We start from the raw sequence: 16,383 nt of genomic DNA on the forward strand, positions 1-16,383 counted from the left end.
ATCAGTCAACTGATCAGACAAGGGGAACGCTGTAGAAGTAACCTTAGCCTTTTTAAAACTAGGATACCTTGACTTGGGAGCGGGTGCCTCATCCTCAATCAGAAGAATAGCCCGCACCGCCTTAACCAGAGCCCGCACATTGATGGAAGACTTAGTGTCTACCTCCTGGACTGAGGCATCCTGTACCTCACCATCATCCGAGAACCCCTCAGAATCCGAAAGATGCGCAGCCTGTGCCATGACTGAGCGTTTAGACGCCCTGGAGGGCACGTCACTGCGCAACATCGACTGAAAAGCCGAAGATGCTGCCGCCAAATCTTGGACAGTGTGGGAAAGCGCATCCACCCAGGGTGGAGGAGCTGTCACAGGAGCCTGAAACGGCACCACAGCCGGCTGTGCCACAGGGGTGGACTGAATATACATTGGCAACCCCGCATAGGGACCAACAGGCTGAGACCCCGGGGGAGTCTGCAATAATTGTGGGACACCCGGGGAATGGGGGATGGCAGGCTGGGGCAACGCCCTAGTAGGGGCGGCAGTCGGGACCGACAGACGGTCCGCGATGGACACCAGCACCTGGGAAAACATCGCCCATGGTGGCTCCTGCGAAATGGGAGGTTTAGACGTACCAGGGACCGCCTGGCACCGTCCGCACAGGCCGTCCTGTGACAAATCCTCCCTATCCACTCCTGCAGAACAGCGCCTGCAGGAGAACAATACCGGAGCCCCGGAGTGCTCAATCTCCTCCTCAGACATGACTTAGGAAGAAAACGTGCGCACTCACCAGTGTGCTGAACAACAGCCCACAATATGGCACCGTGTAGCACACAACTGTATGTGACGGACCTCACAAATACGTGATCTATATAGGTGAGGTCAGTAGAAACACCCTTCCCCCGCACACCTGTAGGGCTTGTAGGAGAAGGAAAGGGATAGGTACAGGCTGACAGTAAGTAGAAAAAAGACACAGACAGGCAGCACTAGCAAAAGTCACATACCATGCAGGAAGATATACTCACTGCACCTTTCCACTACAATCAACCTCCCAGATTCAGTGTCTGGGAGGGCTATAGTGCTGTGTACACTGTCCTTGTCGGGGGAGAGGTACACAGGGGGACCGGTCCGCGTGCTCCCTGAGAGTATCCACGCTGCCAGTAAGAAAATGGCCGCTGGAGACCTCAGAGGAGGAGTGGCCCGAGTAGCTGCAGCTCAGCGACGCCAGACTCCGAGCTGAAAGGCGCGCTGAGCTGAGGGGAGGAGCCGCTGACAGGGAAGGCTTCCTCCCCTGGCTAGCATATTAACCCCCGGGTTGCCGGCATCCCGCTTGCCGCGATATTAACCCTGGTGGTCTAGTGGTCTGGCGGGGTATGCCTCCGCTGGAGGGGGGGCCCGCCGCCACCGCTAGCGCCCCCGGTCTGTCCCCTAGACCGGGGGCATGGGACTGCATTTAAAAGGAACCCGCGCACCGCCGCTAATCAGCGGTGCGCGGCTTACCTGATCTCCCCGGCGTCTTCCGGCAGCAGTCCCGGGGGAAGCCAGAGTCCGGCTAGTACAGACTCTGGCTTCCCCCGCCGCGATCCCCAGTTCAGTGCTGGCGTCGCGGCGCCAGCAGGGAGAAGGAGCGGCAGCGTGGGCGTCTGTACAGACAGCCCAGCGCTGCCGCTCTGGAGAACAAAACTAGTGTAAAAATAAATTTAACCTAGTTAAATAAAAAGCTTTAGGGGGCTGCTCCTGCAGCCCCCCCCCGCAGGGTGACCCGACTCCGGCTGGGCACCATCTAAAACTGAGGTGCCTGTGGCTCGGGGGCGGGGTATGGGGGAGGTTGGACCCAAGTGCATCCTGGGAGCAGCTAAAAGCTTTAACTCCGTGGTGCCCGAGGATCCAGGATCCAGCTATACCCCAAGGTCACCCTGTGGACCCCTATGGACCCTGAAGTAGAAACATTGATTTAATATTGTTCTAGAGTAGTGCTACAGGACCCAGCAAGCCTGCTCCGGCATGCTGGCACTTGGAGAGCCACAAGTGCCAGCATACCTGGACATTAAGGGCCTGCTGGCACCTACAGCACCACTAGAAAGAAAATATTACAAATATGATAGGTCAACACACACCGATTGTTTTAATTCTTGGTTACACACAATTACACTTCATACTTTATTTACTATTATCCTTTATTTGGCGCAACAAGAGGTCCACAGAACCCTGCAAGGTACATAAGACAGAAACAGTATGGCCAAAAGAACAGTCACTTACACTACAGAACATTGTAGGACATGGACATGGTTTGTAAACATTGCTGCATCAGCAGTCCTAATAACCAATTCTGCAGCAGGCAGAGCCCAAGGGATAGGTGCCGATATAGGAAGTGGGGAGAAGATGATGGTATAAGTAAGGGATAGCACATCACATGGGGGAAGAGGGCTCTGCTTCTGCTTGTGAGAGCTTACAGTCTAAAGCGGAGGTGCAGACAGACACGGGTGACACCAGGTTGTGAAAGGTCCAGGGTTAGTTATGGATTCAGAGGGGTACCCCACACCGTATTTTCTTTAATTGCTTTTAACTCTAAGAAGTCTGCACAGATCCTACTGATGTGTGCAGTGCTTCTCCCAAATTTGCCTGCCACAGACATGTCTACTAGTTGGGTGTGTTTTTCGGTTGTTTTTTGTGCGTTTACAAAACTGACTGTTAGTAACTCTGTAGAACATCGGATGCACAATCTATACTTTTATATAGAAATACAGAGTGTTCTAAATCCCATCTGGATTTTAGAATCCCATCTGGTTGGGCTTTAGAAAGTTTATGGTTTTGGTCAGTTTGCCATTTTTTTCCAAACTGACTGTTAGTAAATATACACGGGGGTAAATTTACCAAAGGTCGATTTTGTTTGATCTACAGCTGTGTCCTCTTACATCTAGCCTCCTTGCGCGTTAAACAGTCCTTCTAATCGCGCCAAGCCATCGCGTGACTCGGTAGTGCCGAGCGTCTTTCGTGCGACTTTTTACCTTCAAATGTGTCTTATTCACAAAGTGATGCGAATAGGTAGCACAAGCAGCTTCTTCTGATTAACATGATATGCAGCATGTCTATATTCTCTGTGCATCTGCAGGTGTATCTGCATGCAAAACGCTGCGTTACAGTGCTACAGCCGCTGACACTAACGTAGCATTGCACATGTCAGATACACACGCATATGCACAGAGAATATAGACATGCTGCATATCATGTTAATCAGAAGAAGCTGCTTGTGCTACCTATTCGCATCACTTTGTGAATAAGACGCATTTGAAGGTAAAAAGTCGCACGAAAGACGCTCGGCACTACCGAGTCACGCGATGGCTTGGCGCGATTAGAAGGACTGTTTAACGCGCAAGGAGGCTAGATGTAAGAGGACACAGCTGTAGATCAAACAAAATCGACCTTTGGTAAATTTACCCCCGTGTATATTTACTAACAGTCAGTTTGGAAAAAAATGGCAAACTGACCAAAACCATAAACTTTCTAAAGCCCAACCAGATGGGATTCTAAAATCCAGATGGGATTTAGAACACTCTGTATTTCTATATAAAAGTATAGATTGTGCATCCGATGTTCTACAGAGTTACTAACAGTCAGTTTTGTAAACGCACAAAAACCAACCGAAAAACACACCCAACATATGCACAGAGAATATAGACATGCTGCATATCATGTTAATCAGAAGAAGCTGCTTGTGCTACCTATTCGCATCACTTTGTGAATAAGACAGATGTGAAGGTAAAAAGTTGCAAGAAATACACTCGCCGCTACCGAGGCGCACAGAGCTCCCGCGTTGTGTGGCGTGACTTGTAGCGCATAGAGGATAGATGTATGTGGACACATCTGTAAATCGATCAATATCAATGGGCATACAGAAAGCAAAATCTGCATATTTGTTATCCGTAAGGTTTCAACTCTAGTTGAAGTTGAAACCCTACGGATGATAAATATGCAGAATTTGCGTTCTGAAATCCCATAGATGTTGATCAATTTTAAATAGATTTAAATCAAGCTTTAGTAATTTTACGCCTAGTGGTTTTTCAGGCATTGGTTAAGCCATTAAATAGCTGTCTCCACATTGTGTAGGCACAAGGGCTCTCTATTTAATGTAATTTACATTTTTATCAAATAGTTTCAAATTCAACATAAATTAATTTCCGTGTCTTCAATTTGTGCTTGTACAGTGTTTAAGAAAGGATGCAGAGTCCCGGAGGAGAGAGCTTCATATACGGACCTATGCTGTAATCCCACTGAATGACGAGTGTGGAATTATGGAGTGGGTGAATAACACAGCCGGTCTGAGAAACATACTGATCAAATTATACAAAGAAAGAGGTGAATTAGTTGTTTAGAAATTGTGGTAACTGTTGGTGAGAAAGGGTTAGTGCACCCACATCTGCTGCAAAGTGCCAATCCCACTGAGAAGATACAGACGGGATCTGATGAAATATATTACATGTGTAGGTCCAAAGATGCTTTTAAGATTTGCACATAACACCTGGTTCTGTGTATATGCTGAACTATATCGCTGGAGATTTATGAAATCTGATGTACAGGGAATTTGTGCTGTCACCCATAGCAACAATCAGATTTTGTGTTTTTTTTTCTAGTGCAGCTTAGATTATAAATGGAAATTAAGAGTTATAGTATAATTTACCCTTTTTAACTCTATTTCTTCGAAGTCCACAGGGATCACCATGGGGTATAGTTGGTTGGAGTGAGCCGTGCAACAAACCGCTAAAACTTTAGCTCCCAGGATGCACCGGTCCTCCACCACATATACCCCAGCCACAGACAGCCAGTTTTGTAAGCAAGCCCAAGGCACGAGAAGGAGAGAGGAGAAGGAAGAACAAAATACACAAGGAACACTATCACAAAAGATGAGGGAATCAGTGACTAGAGAAAAATAACCATTGAAGCCAGATGCGTCATGGTGGGCGCCCTGTGAACTCTATGGACTTCGAAGAAATAGAGTTAACAAAGGTAAATGTTACCATAACTTAATTTCTTCATCAGGGTCCATAGGGGTCACCATGGGACATCCTAAAGCAGTTTCCCTAAGGGTGGGGACGCTCCTGAGCAGAAAGGAAAATCCTGCGCCCAAAGGAAGCATCCTGAGAGGCAAAAAGAATCAAAGGCAAAAACAAACCTGAGGAAGGTGTGGACGGAAGCCCACGTGGCCACCCTGCACAGTTGTCTAGCAGAAGCGCCACGGCACACCGTACATGAATACCCGACAAACCGGAACCACACACACTTAATTCAAATGAAAAACCCGGGATACCACTTTTGGAAAGTAACCATCCGGGTACTGAGGACAACTCTGTCCTAGATGAAAAATAAAAAGCAAGCACCCAGAGACGACTAGAACCATAGGGTCATAACCTCTGGGTGAGCACCCTTAAAGATAAGTGCTAAACTCTGTGACATATGCGGGCTTAGGAAGGCTTCATCGCCCCAAGCATCGTCCTGATCACAGAGCTAGAGAAACCTTTTGGCTCTTAAGAGGGATAATTCAAGAACCACGCCATTAAAGACAGGCTAGGGAGGTCAGAGTGCAAACAAGGACCCTGTGCTAACAAGTCCAGCCGTAGAGGAAAGAGAATGTCTATGAGAGACACCGTAGATCGGTGAACCAGTGGCGCCTGGGCCAGGCTGGAGCTATTAGTATCACTGCCACCTTCCTGCTTAGTTTCCGGAGAACCCTTGGGAGGAGGAAAAACTTATTGAATTCCATCGCACTGCCAGTGCACCCACGAAAGCTGCTGAGGGGTCTCTTGTCCTGGAACCATACCTGGGGACCATGTGGTTGTGACATGATGCCATGAGGTCTATGTCTGGCAGACCCCATTTGTCCACCAGGAGTTGAAAGATATCCAGGGGAAGACCCCATTCTCCAGTTGAGGACTCCGGAGATGAATACTGCAGAGATTGCCGGGAGATAACGTTTGGCCCACATTAGGATGTGTGCTACTTCCCGCATGGCTGCCCGACTTTGCGTGCCTCCCTGATTATTGAGGTAGGCAACTGTGGTCGCATTGTTGGACTGGCCTGCCCGTGGAGAAGGTGTCGCGCCAAAGTGAGCGCTCTGTACACTGCTCGAAGCTCCAGGATGTTTATGGGCAGGCGGCTTTCCTGGGTTGTCCATCTTCCCTGAAAGGTATAATGACCTGTCACCACATCCCATCCCTTGTCCAGATGAGACATCTGCAGCCACCATGAGAAGGAAAGCCACACCTCCTGAGGGAGTAGGATCGCCTTGGACCGGATCAGATGATACTGGCCGTCCACTGTGATAGAGTCAGTTTTTGTAGAGGCCTAGAGTGGAACTGAGCGTATTCCACCATATCGAAGGTGGATACCAGGGATCCCAGGACCTGCATTGCTGAGTGAATGGAAACTCTTTGATTGCGGAGCAGTTTGCACACATGCAATTGCAGTACAGTAAGCTTGTCTGCTGGTAGAAAGATCCTTTTGTACCTGAGAATCCAGGAGTGCACCCAGATGTACCATCCTCTGTGTTGGGGGGAGGACTTTTTCCAATTGATCATCTAGCCAAGTGCTTGCAGGCAGGCAATGGTCAGCCAGAGATGACATTGTAAAACGGCCTGTGACTGCCAAAATTAAGAGGTCATCTAGGTACGGCAGGATTCTGACGCCTCAGGCCGTCATAACTGCCATTATCTAGGTAAAGATCCGAGGGGCCTATGACAGACCAAATGGCAGTGCCTGAAACTGGTAATGTCGCTGCAGAACAGCAAACCGTAAAAATCATTGGTGGGATACCATAAAATCCCAAGGTTCCACTGCCAGAATAATAGTTTGTAGATTTCCATGTGGAACTTGAGCACTTGGATAAACCTGTTGAGGGATTTGATATTCAGAATAGGCCTGTGAGAAGCATTGGGCTTCTGAATCAAATAGAGAGTGGAATAGAAACCTGTTCCTCGAAGATCCGAAGGAACAGGTATTACCACACCTAAGCTTAGCAAGGAGTGAATGGCTTCCTCGAAGGCCTGGGCCTTGATGAACCTGTACAAAAAAATTGCTGGGGAGGACGTCTCCTGAAAGTGAGAGCGTATCCTTGAGACCACGTCTCTGACCCAGGCGTCTGTGGTCATCTGATGCCATGAGTCGGCGAAACGCAGAAGTCGGCCTCCACCCTGGGTTCCCACAGGAAAAGGCCCGCCCCATCAGGCGGAGGGATTGTCGCCAGACTTAGTAGCTGGACTTCTCGCCCCCAAGGCTGCTTAGATCCAGACTTGGTGGTCTTGTTTGAAGCAGGCTGTCTAGATGTATGTGGACACATCTGTAGACATTCTGCGGGTGACTACTGAGATCGCAGATGCCTTAGAGGCAAGGAGACAAGTATCCAAAGCAGCTGCTTCTCGGATATGGTGAACAAAGGGCAGTTGTTCCCTGGTGGCGTCTGAGGACATGCTGTCTTCCATAACTACCCAGGCTGCGGCCATAGTTGGACTAGTAATAGCGCCAGAAAATTAGTAAGCAGACTTAAGACAAGTTTCTAGTTTTCTATCTGTAGCGTCCTTAAGGGAGGATGTGGATGGTATAGGCAATTTAGAGCTCTTAACTAAACGTGCCACATGAGAATCCACTGTAGGAGGGACTTCCCATTTAGAGCTCCTTCCCATTTAGAGCGCTCACCAGGTGGGAGAGGGTAAAAAGACGCTAGTCTTTTTGGAATCTGGAACAGTTTGTTAGGAGTATTCCATGCTTCCCCATAAGCTCTGTGAGCTGTTCTGATTGAGGGAACTCAGCCTTAACCACTTTTCGTTTTTAAACATCGGGGCTTTAGGCTTAGGAGCGGGTTCCTCACCTTCTATATTCAGGATTGATTTAACCGCCCTCACTAGGGAAGGAACATCCACTGTCACATGACGGTCCTTCTCTCCCGATAGGGACCCTGGAGGACCCTGTGCATCATCTGCCTCCTCAGATGATGTGTCAGAATTTGAAAGCTGGGTGCCTATGTGCTGTGGTGGCTAACATTCTGTCCGCCTGTAACATACCTTGCTGAAAGGCGGCAGACATATGAGCCATATTCTGAGCTGGGTAGGCATAAGCATTTATCCAAGGGGAATGTTTGGGGGGGACAAACATAGCAGGCTGTAACTGCTATGGGTACCCCACAGTGGGAGGAAGTGTGGAGGCTGATAAACGATCCACTAACTTCCCCATATCCTGTGCTAAGGAGGACACCCAAGATGGCTCCTGCATCAGTACTGGTAAGGAGGTTCATGACAATTGGCACACTGACCATCCTGCACAAAATCCTGAGAGGACAAGGCTGCTGAACAAGTTTTGCACGCAACCAGCACAGGTGCAGCAGTCTCCTATTTACCCTTGCCCTTGGAAAACATAGTAATACCAGCAAGCAGCACACAATAAAGTGTATAGCTAATAATGCAATATGACACCCTTCACAAATACAAGTAAATGTGAAGTACAAATGAACCCCTACACACCTGGTAGTGATGGGTTAAGAAAGATTAGCAGGGACAGATATAACTGGCAGTCAGAAAGTTAAAGGCAGTATTTTAACACAGCAGAGCTAGCACAAGTCACATACAATGCAAATAAATACAAATATACTTGCAGTGGGCACTAAATCAACTACTTAAGCAACACAAGGCTGGTAGGATTTGAGTGCTGTATAACCTGGCTCTGGGGAGAGGTATACAGGGAGACAGGACCCGATCTCCTGAGACCTACAGATTCAGAAAAGCCCTGATTAAAGGCACCTGAGCATCTCATTAGGGCGGAGGGTAGGAGGAGCAGCTCAGATGTGGGAAGACTCACCTGAGAAATCACATTCTGACCTCGTGTAAGAAGGGCTGTCAGGGAAGAGCTTACCCCCCCATTGCTGTATTAACCCCCCGGGTCTACTGGCTTAACAAAGGCCCCAGACGCCAAATTTTACTGCCCTGGTGGCGTGGTGGGGGTGCGGACGTACCGGACACCCCATAACAGCGAACTCTGGCTGGTCTCCACAGCCGTAGGTAAGGACTGCATTCAGACACCTTACATGACATCACCGTTATCCGGCTGCAGTCCTGGGTCTCCCAGTGGAGCAGCTAGCCAAGCCGTGCTGGTGCCCGCCGTAATCACCTGACTGCTCACCAGTGTTGCGGCACGGGCGGGGGTAGTAGGAGCAGTCGTGCAAGCGTCCATTTAGAATGCTCAGTGCAACTTGCTCAGAAACAAAGTTAAAACTTTAAAACATAAAATAAAAGCTTTTCTGCTGTCTAACACCTCCAAGGTGCAACTGCTACTGCCAGCACCAAACAAAAAACTGGCTGCCTGTGACTGGGGGCGAGGTATATGTGGAGGAGGACTGGTGCATCCCGGGAGCTAAAGCTTTAACTTTTTGATGCACGGCTCTCTCCAACCAACTATACATTTCTTCTTCAGGCTCCATAGGGGGTCCACAGGGATCACCATGGTGATCCCTGTGGACCCCCTATGGAGCCTGAAGAAGAAATGTTTGGTTGTTATAGGTTACAGCACTCTTTCCATATGTGAGACTGTAACAATTGTCCCTAATTATACTTTAAAAGTGTGCAGTACTGGCAGTGAACATGCTCTCTCTTTCTAAAGACTTAATACAGACTGTATACTAGGAAAAAGTCAGAAGTTTTAGTAACTGAAGAGGATGACCTTAAACTGTTAGTAGGTAGGACGTTGGTGTGACATTTTTATGGTTTCCACTTGTGCCACAATCCATACAAAATATATGCAGAATGATTTTGAAACAATTCTCTAAAATCAGAATGCGAATGCTCACTTCCATAGGTAAATAATTTTATGCCTTAGCAAAAATATAAATATACTGTGAGGGACCATTTTCTCGGAAGCCAAGTGATACTCAGCCTTATGACACTAACTAGCCCCGTGTCCGTCTACTTCATTGTTTTTTCCAGGAATATACATGGGTGGAAAGGAACTCCGTCATTGCATGCTGCCCAAGGCAGCACCCATACAGGAAAAGCTGAAGATTTTTAAGGAGACCCTTTTGCCCCGTCACCCGCCCGTATTCCATGAATGGTTTTTAAGGACATTCCCTGATCCTATATCATGGTTAGTAGCTGTACAATAGTTACGTATTGCTGCTTACATTTCTATTGCAGCTTTATATTATAAAATTACTTATTATTCTATTAGCGCCCTGCTTAGTGTTTTTGCAATCCTACTAGTAGGATCATTATGCAGCTATTTTAGTTTCCTGTTTGTGTTACTGTAGACATGGGAGAAAAAAAGCTGCTGAAATTAAGCCACTTGTACTGATAAGAAGATGGCTTCATGATAGAGTACATAGATTATTATTCAGTAGAAATGTCATGACTGCAGCATTATTCATTAGGTACAACAGCAGGTCAGCTTATTGCCGCTCCACCGCTGTGATGTCCATGGTCGGCTATATCCTGGGTCTTGGGGATCGTCATGGAGAGAACATTCTATTCGACTCTCTCACAGGGGAGTGTGTCCATGTGGATTTCAACTGTCTCTTCAACAAGGTACACTGCTATAAATAGAATAGAACATGTGAATAAATCACAGAGACATGGGAATGCAATTTGAATTTTCTTAACCGTTATGGATAACGAAGTCTATAATGAATTTAGCGTCAAGTGTCTTAAACTAGCTTATTAATACAGTGAATCAAGGGCCTGATTCAGAGTTGGGAATAGAGAGAGATATCTCGCTCAACTGTGAACCTGAACAAACCATATTGCAATGCAAGGGGTGTAAATACATACATTTTTTTTTTACATGTGGGGTAAATACTGGCTGATTTTGCATGTAGCCCACAAATACTGCACAGCTTTATTATTACTCTACAATTTAGATGTCAGTTTGGACACACTCCTCCCAAATCTAAATCTCTCTGCACATTTTAAATCTGCCCCACCTGCAGTGCAGCATGGTTTCACCAAGGAGAGAGAGATATCTCACTCTATTCCCAACTCTGAATCAGGCCCCAAGTCTGCTGCCTAGCCTACCTCTAATACAGGGGTGGGGAACCTTTTTTCTGCTGAGGGCCATTTTGATATATATAACATTATTCGTGAGCCAGATGCAGGCGACGCTCCCTCAATGTGACGTCACGCGGGGGCGAGGCCACAATTGCCGATGATTACAGCAATGCCTGGAGCATCCTGAGGATGCTTCGGGGAGCTGTAAGGGCAGTGGTGTGACTGCCTGAAGCGTCCTAAAAACACTCCTGGAGCACTGCTGCTTAGATTCTGGCTGCAGTGTGCCATTCTAGGCACCATCCTAGCCAGATGAGGCTAGCAGAGAAAAACTCCATGGGCCAGACCAAATGACTCAGCGGGCTTTATAAGTTGTCATATTTTGCAGAGGAGGACAGATATTTAAATGCTTAAATCTGAAGCAATACACTGTATTATTTGTCTAAATGCATGCAAACTCCTGCACTGTTTCTACATTGTTTATTCAAGCAATCAGTCGGAACTTCCAAGGTGCCATCACAAGCAGCTAGAACATGTGCAACTCCTGTCTTCTGTCTGACTTGACAGTGTGTGTAGCGGCATAATTGTGTAATCATTTTATTAGGGTGAAACATTTGACGTTCCAGAAATTGTCCCCTTCCGCATGACTCACAACATGGTGAATGGGATGGGCCCTATGGGGACAGAAGGTCTTTTCCGACGTGCTTGTGAGGTCACTATGAGGCTAATGCGAGACCAGAGAGAACCACTAATGAGGTAAATGTTCAGCTCATGTAACTGTGCAGAATATTAAGAGCCTAATTCTGAGTCACACCCAGCTCTGTTTGTAGCCGCATGTAGTGAGTTTTAACAAGCTGTGCATGCGCTGTAGCAAACATAGGCATATTTCATATCTCTTGCACACAGCCTGGGGTAGTTGTAAGTCCTGATAATAGTGATGATGGCTGCGCCTACAAACAGAATTAGTTGGGTGGCACGATATGTACACATGAAGTCATGCATATAGTTGCAAATATTTTGCTAACAAAATGCTACTGCATTCTGAATGTGGTCACCTATGGAATTGCATATTCTTAATCTGTAATTCCTATTGTGTATTTCCAATTTGGAACAACTGCAGCTTACATTGCAGAAGCTTTTCTTTGAAGAGTATGTTTTTGTTGGGTGACCATGAATAATAAATAGACACTTGCTGATGAATAATGGTTTCTGTGCAGAAAACACTTTGCCTATATGTTTTATGATACATTCACTGAAATTGTATGGTGATGAGAAACTGTACCATTCATAAATACTACTGTAGGTTTTGAGACGGGATACATACGTTTTGTCAACAAACTATATATAGATGAGAGAATGCCAACAGCATCAAGCCAACATTGGATCTAATGTTAGTTAAAGCATTTTAACTGTATCAGCTATATAACTTGATCTTAAAGCAACATCGTGTTTAAAGTTATAATGCCGACATGGTTAAAATGCGTTAATGAATAATAGAACAGTTTCAGCAAGATGCCGCTGGCATTCTCCCGTTGACGTATAGTTTTCGACATATTGTCTGTCGACAAACTGACTACTTCCTGTAGTGGCAGTTTAGGAAGCACTGTCCCTCTTTTGTACCTAAATCTCTGTACCTTGTTTTTGCCAAATGTTCCACCGTTAGGTACATTGTATGACGTTGATGCGAATCCTGTGCTTGTTGATCGGTTTAGGATAATGGTAGCTGCCGGCACTATGGAGATAATCCCAGATATCCTACAGACAATGATAATATATACAGTTACAGTGCCTGCGCTAGTTTGCGTAATTCTATAGGTGCCTAATGTGACAATCAATATGTATATGTAGATCTAATAATACTAAGCACACAGGGATAATAGTTAGGTGGTTTTAGTGGATCTGGTAAATACTACAACAAATCAATTGAGAAGTCACAGTTCTCTATAATTTGAGGAGTAATGTACGCAGTATATGGTACAGGGAATGGGTAGTGTATAGGAGTATATGGTCAAATGAACGTATAAAAAAGGGGGGGGGGGAATAGTAAACAATGTCCTTTAAATATAGGAAAAAATTCAATAATATATAGTGCCGGTGGTCTCGCCGCGTCTGGTGAATCAACGGGACCTATAGTGAGTGTGTAACTTGGCACACACTCCAACGGAGGCGGAGAGACTGTGTACCTGTAAGAACCCTTCACACAAGGATTAACATCGACAGCAAGAAGAAGAGTAAGTTGTTGGACCGGAGGGCACGGGATGCCGCCCCTCCAGAGCGCAACCCCCCAGGACATTAATTCACTATATATTTAATTTTTTCCTATATTTAAAGGACATTGTTCACTATTTTATCCCCCCCCATTTTTTCTACGTTCATTTGACCATATACTCCTATACACTGCCCATTCCCTGTACCACATACTGCGTACATTACTCCTCAAATTAGAGAGCACTGTGACTTTTCAATTGATTTGTTGAAGTATTTACCGGATCCATTAAACCACCTAACTATTATCCCTGTGTGCTTAGTATTATTAGATCTACATCTACATATTGATTGTCACATTAGGCACCAATAGAATTACACAAACTAGCGCAGGCACTATAACTGTATATATTATCTTTAGGTACATGTCTACATACCTCAACAAAGGTATCCAGAGCATGTTACCAGTCATGGGGGGAGATGTATCAAGCCTTGGAGCGAGAGAAAGTGGAGAAATTGCCCTAAGCAACCAATCAGCTTCTGTCATTTAACTAGCACAATCTATGAAATAACAGTTAGAAGCTGATTGGTTGATTTGAGAAACTTGTTCACTCTCTCTCTCCAAGACGTGATGCATCTTCCCTCCAATGTTTAACCCCCCCCCCCCCCACAAAAAAAAAAAATCTATAGAAGATCCACTATTTTTTTTTTAACTAGAAATGTCTGCAGGACACACTGGTTGTGTGCATGCTGGACAGGGGAATGTAAGCGTGAGGAAGCACAATGGGCAATAGCTTAATAGGCAGAGACCAGACAAGGGAGTTCATGCTGTGCTATGGCAATGTGAGAGAGCGAGCTTTCATGTAATCCGCTGTGTTCATAGTATTGTGCGTTTGAGATTATTTAACAGACCAATCAATACGTGTTTACAAGGTTTTCAATATTATTTAATACAAATATTTGTTCTTGTTTATCAAATAGTTATGGTCCACAAAGACTCCCATTTGATAGGTGTATATTATGTAGTTGTTGGGTATAACATATACCCAATGTATTTATGTATTTCTTTCACAGCGTTAGCTCATAGCACTGTCATAGTGAGTTTCATGTCTGTCATTTTAATTTACAATGCTGCTTTTTATATTCTGTCTCAGTCTTCTCTTATGCCTGATATCTTAACTCCTATCTCTAAAATAAACCCCACAATCTGTACTGCACTGTAGTGTACTGAAGCCATTTTTGCATGATCCTCTGGTTGAATGGAGTAAACCGGCTCGTGGTGGAAGCAAAACTCAAGCCAGTGAGACTGGAGAAGTTGTCAATGAAAAGGTTAGAATTGGAACACTTACCTGTATTACTAATACCTCACAGTGTACACAGCGCGTTACATAGAATAGTCATTAAACAAATAACACAGGACAGGGACAAGAACAGTGTGGAGGGCAACTCACTCTAGCCAGTGGGAGCAGACAGTGACTAGGGGGAAGGCAACAGCTCTCAATGATCCTGTAATCATGATCCTGTACCTGCGTCATTTTAGTATGATACTGTTAGAATAGATCATCGATCTTGCCAGAAGCAGAAACAGGACATTATAATTGTGTACGTATTTGCAATTCCATTATTATGTTTTAATATATTACTAGAATTTGTGAATAATGTTGTGTGTTCCCCCCCCCCCCCCCCATTTTTTCTGGCATTCAGGCAAAAACTCATGTGCTTGAAATAGAGCAGCGCCTGCAGGGTGTGATTAAGACTAGGAATCGTGTAAAAGGTCTGCCGCTGTCTATTGAAGGACATGTCCACTACCTAATTCAGGAGGCCACAGATGAAAACCTTCTGAGCCAGATGTACCTTGGCTGGGCACCTTACATGTAACCACTCTTCATCAAGACTCTGAGCCCGCACTGGCTTAATGTTAAGATTTACATTCCACTATGCCGACCAGCACTGCACAAAACACATTATACATTCATTGTTTGGTCCAAAGAATTAGAACCTAGCCAGTTTCTTATTAGGCTATTGTAGCCCTTCACAATTTGAACATATACCCACTATGATATTAATTTTCTGAATTTATCCCCATTTTTTATACTGTATATATTTTTTCATTTGCTCTATAATTTGTTACGGTCTTCTAATGATAGATTATCTATCAAAGACCATTACATTGGACCTTCTCAGAAGACAAGTTGAATAGTTACAGGTACAGTAAACTTTGCAGAGTATGTGACGTGTCCCCCACAGTGTACTGTAACCTGCTGTTCTAAGCAGGGAGGTGAAGAACAGATCTGCATTCTGTTTCCTTACAATAGATTTGGGAAATAAATAAATGTGCTGTTTTTTACATATTTCTGTTATGGTTTCATATCTTTAAATTAATTACTATAATTAATTGTTTTTGTTTAATAAGTAATGTTGATGACCTATTTCAGAGAATGTTAATATTTTTCAGTATAAAGCAAAATGTTATAGAATTGGATACTTCTGCAAATTAAAAACATTAAATATAACTACAGTAATGTGTGTGATCATCTTAACCCCTTCATGACTAGAGGTATTTTACATGTTTGTGACCAAAGCACAGTTTTTCTCTAGATGTCTCCTTTACTGACAAGTAATTTTTTAATGCTATGTGCACACTAATTAAGTTCACTTTGTTTTATTGGTTGTTTTTTTTAAAGAATTTCTTATGGTAGCATAGTGATGCAAATATTTTTTTTTTCATTCAATTGCATTACACTGATTTGATAATGTACATTACATTATTTAGCAAAATATACTTTTCTATTATTCTTGTGATAGTTCTCAATTAGTTAAAGCTTGGAATATAGCACCTAAAATTACATGTTTTCCCAAGTATAGGGATACCAAATATGTTAGCGTTGATGGACATATAGGGCTAATTCAGAGTAGCAGGCAAGTCCGTTTTGTAGCAGGATAACTCAATATTTAGTAATGTGCATGTTATGTAGCCTAGTGTGCACATTTACATGTATGTTTGAGAAATACACATATGTTGCAATGCCACTTGCAGCTGAATTGGCTTGCCTGGCTGGCAACAGGGCATTCACATGTTGGCAAACTTTAGTGTTAGCATGTAGTCGGAATTGCAGGCTGTGCTGAGTGATTTCAGACAGCTTGCAAGTGAGTTCTGCTATTGATGACGGCT

At 44.8% G+C, this 16,383-nt stretch overlaps 1 protein-coding gene across 2 annotated transcripts in view; it reads left to right on the forward strand.

Annotated features, from left to right (window-relative positions):
* The window catches only part of ATR (ATR checkpoint kinase), a 169,392-nt gene extending 153,697 nt beyond the window's left edge, over window positions 1–15,695 (forward strand). For both annotated transcript variants that reach the window (XM_088446273.1, XM_088446274.1), the window contains 6 exons: window positions 4,200–4,350; window positions 9,957–10,113; window positions 10,397–10,550; window positions 11,611–11,762; window positions 14,435–14,540; window positions 14,916–15,695. In XM_088446273.1, coding sequence (XP_088302399.1) covers window positions 4,200–4,350; window positions 9,957–10,113; window positions 10,397–10,550; window positions 11,611–11,762; window positions 14,435–14,540; window positions 14,916–15,089 — 894 coding nt within the window. In that variant the 3' untranslated portion in view covers window positions 15,090–15,695. The remainder of the gene's footprint in view (window positions 1–4,199; window positions 4,351–9,956; window positions 10,114–10,396; window positions 10,551–11,610; window positions 11,763–14,434; window positions 14,541–14,915) is intronic.
* Window positions 15,696–16,383: the final 688 nt, after the last annotated feature.

This window comes from Taudactylus pleione, unplaced genomic scaffold (assembly GCF_031769625.1).
Source record: "Taudactylus pleione unplaced genomic scaffold, aTauple2 ptg000395l, whole genome shotgun sequence".
In the NCBI taxonomy this organism is placed as follows: Eukaryota; Metazoa; Chordata; class Amphibia; order Anura; family Myobatrachidae; genus Taudactylus; species Taudactylus pleione.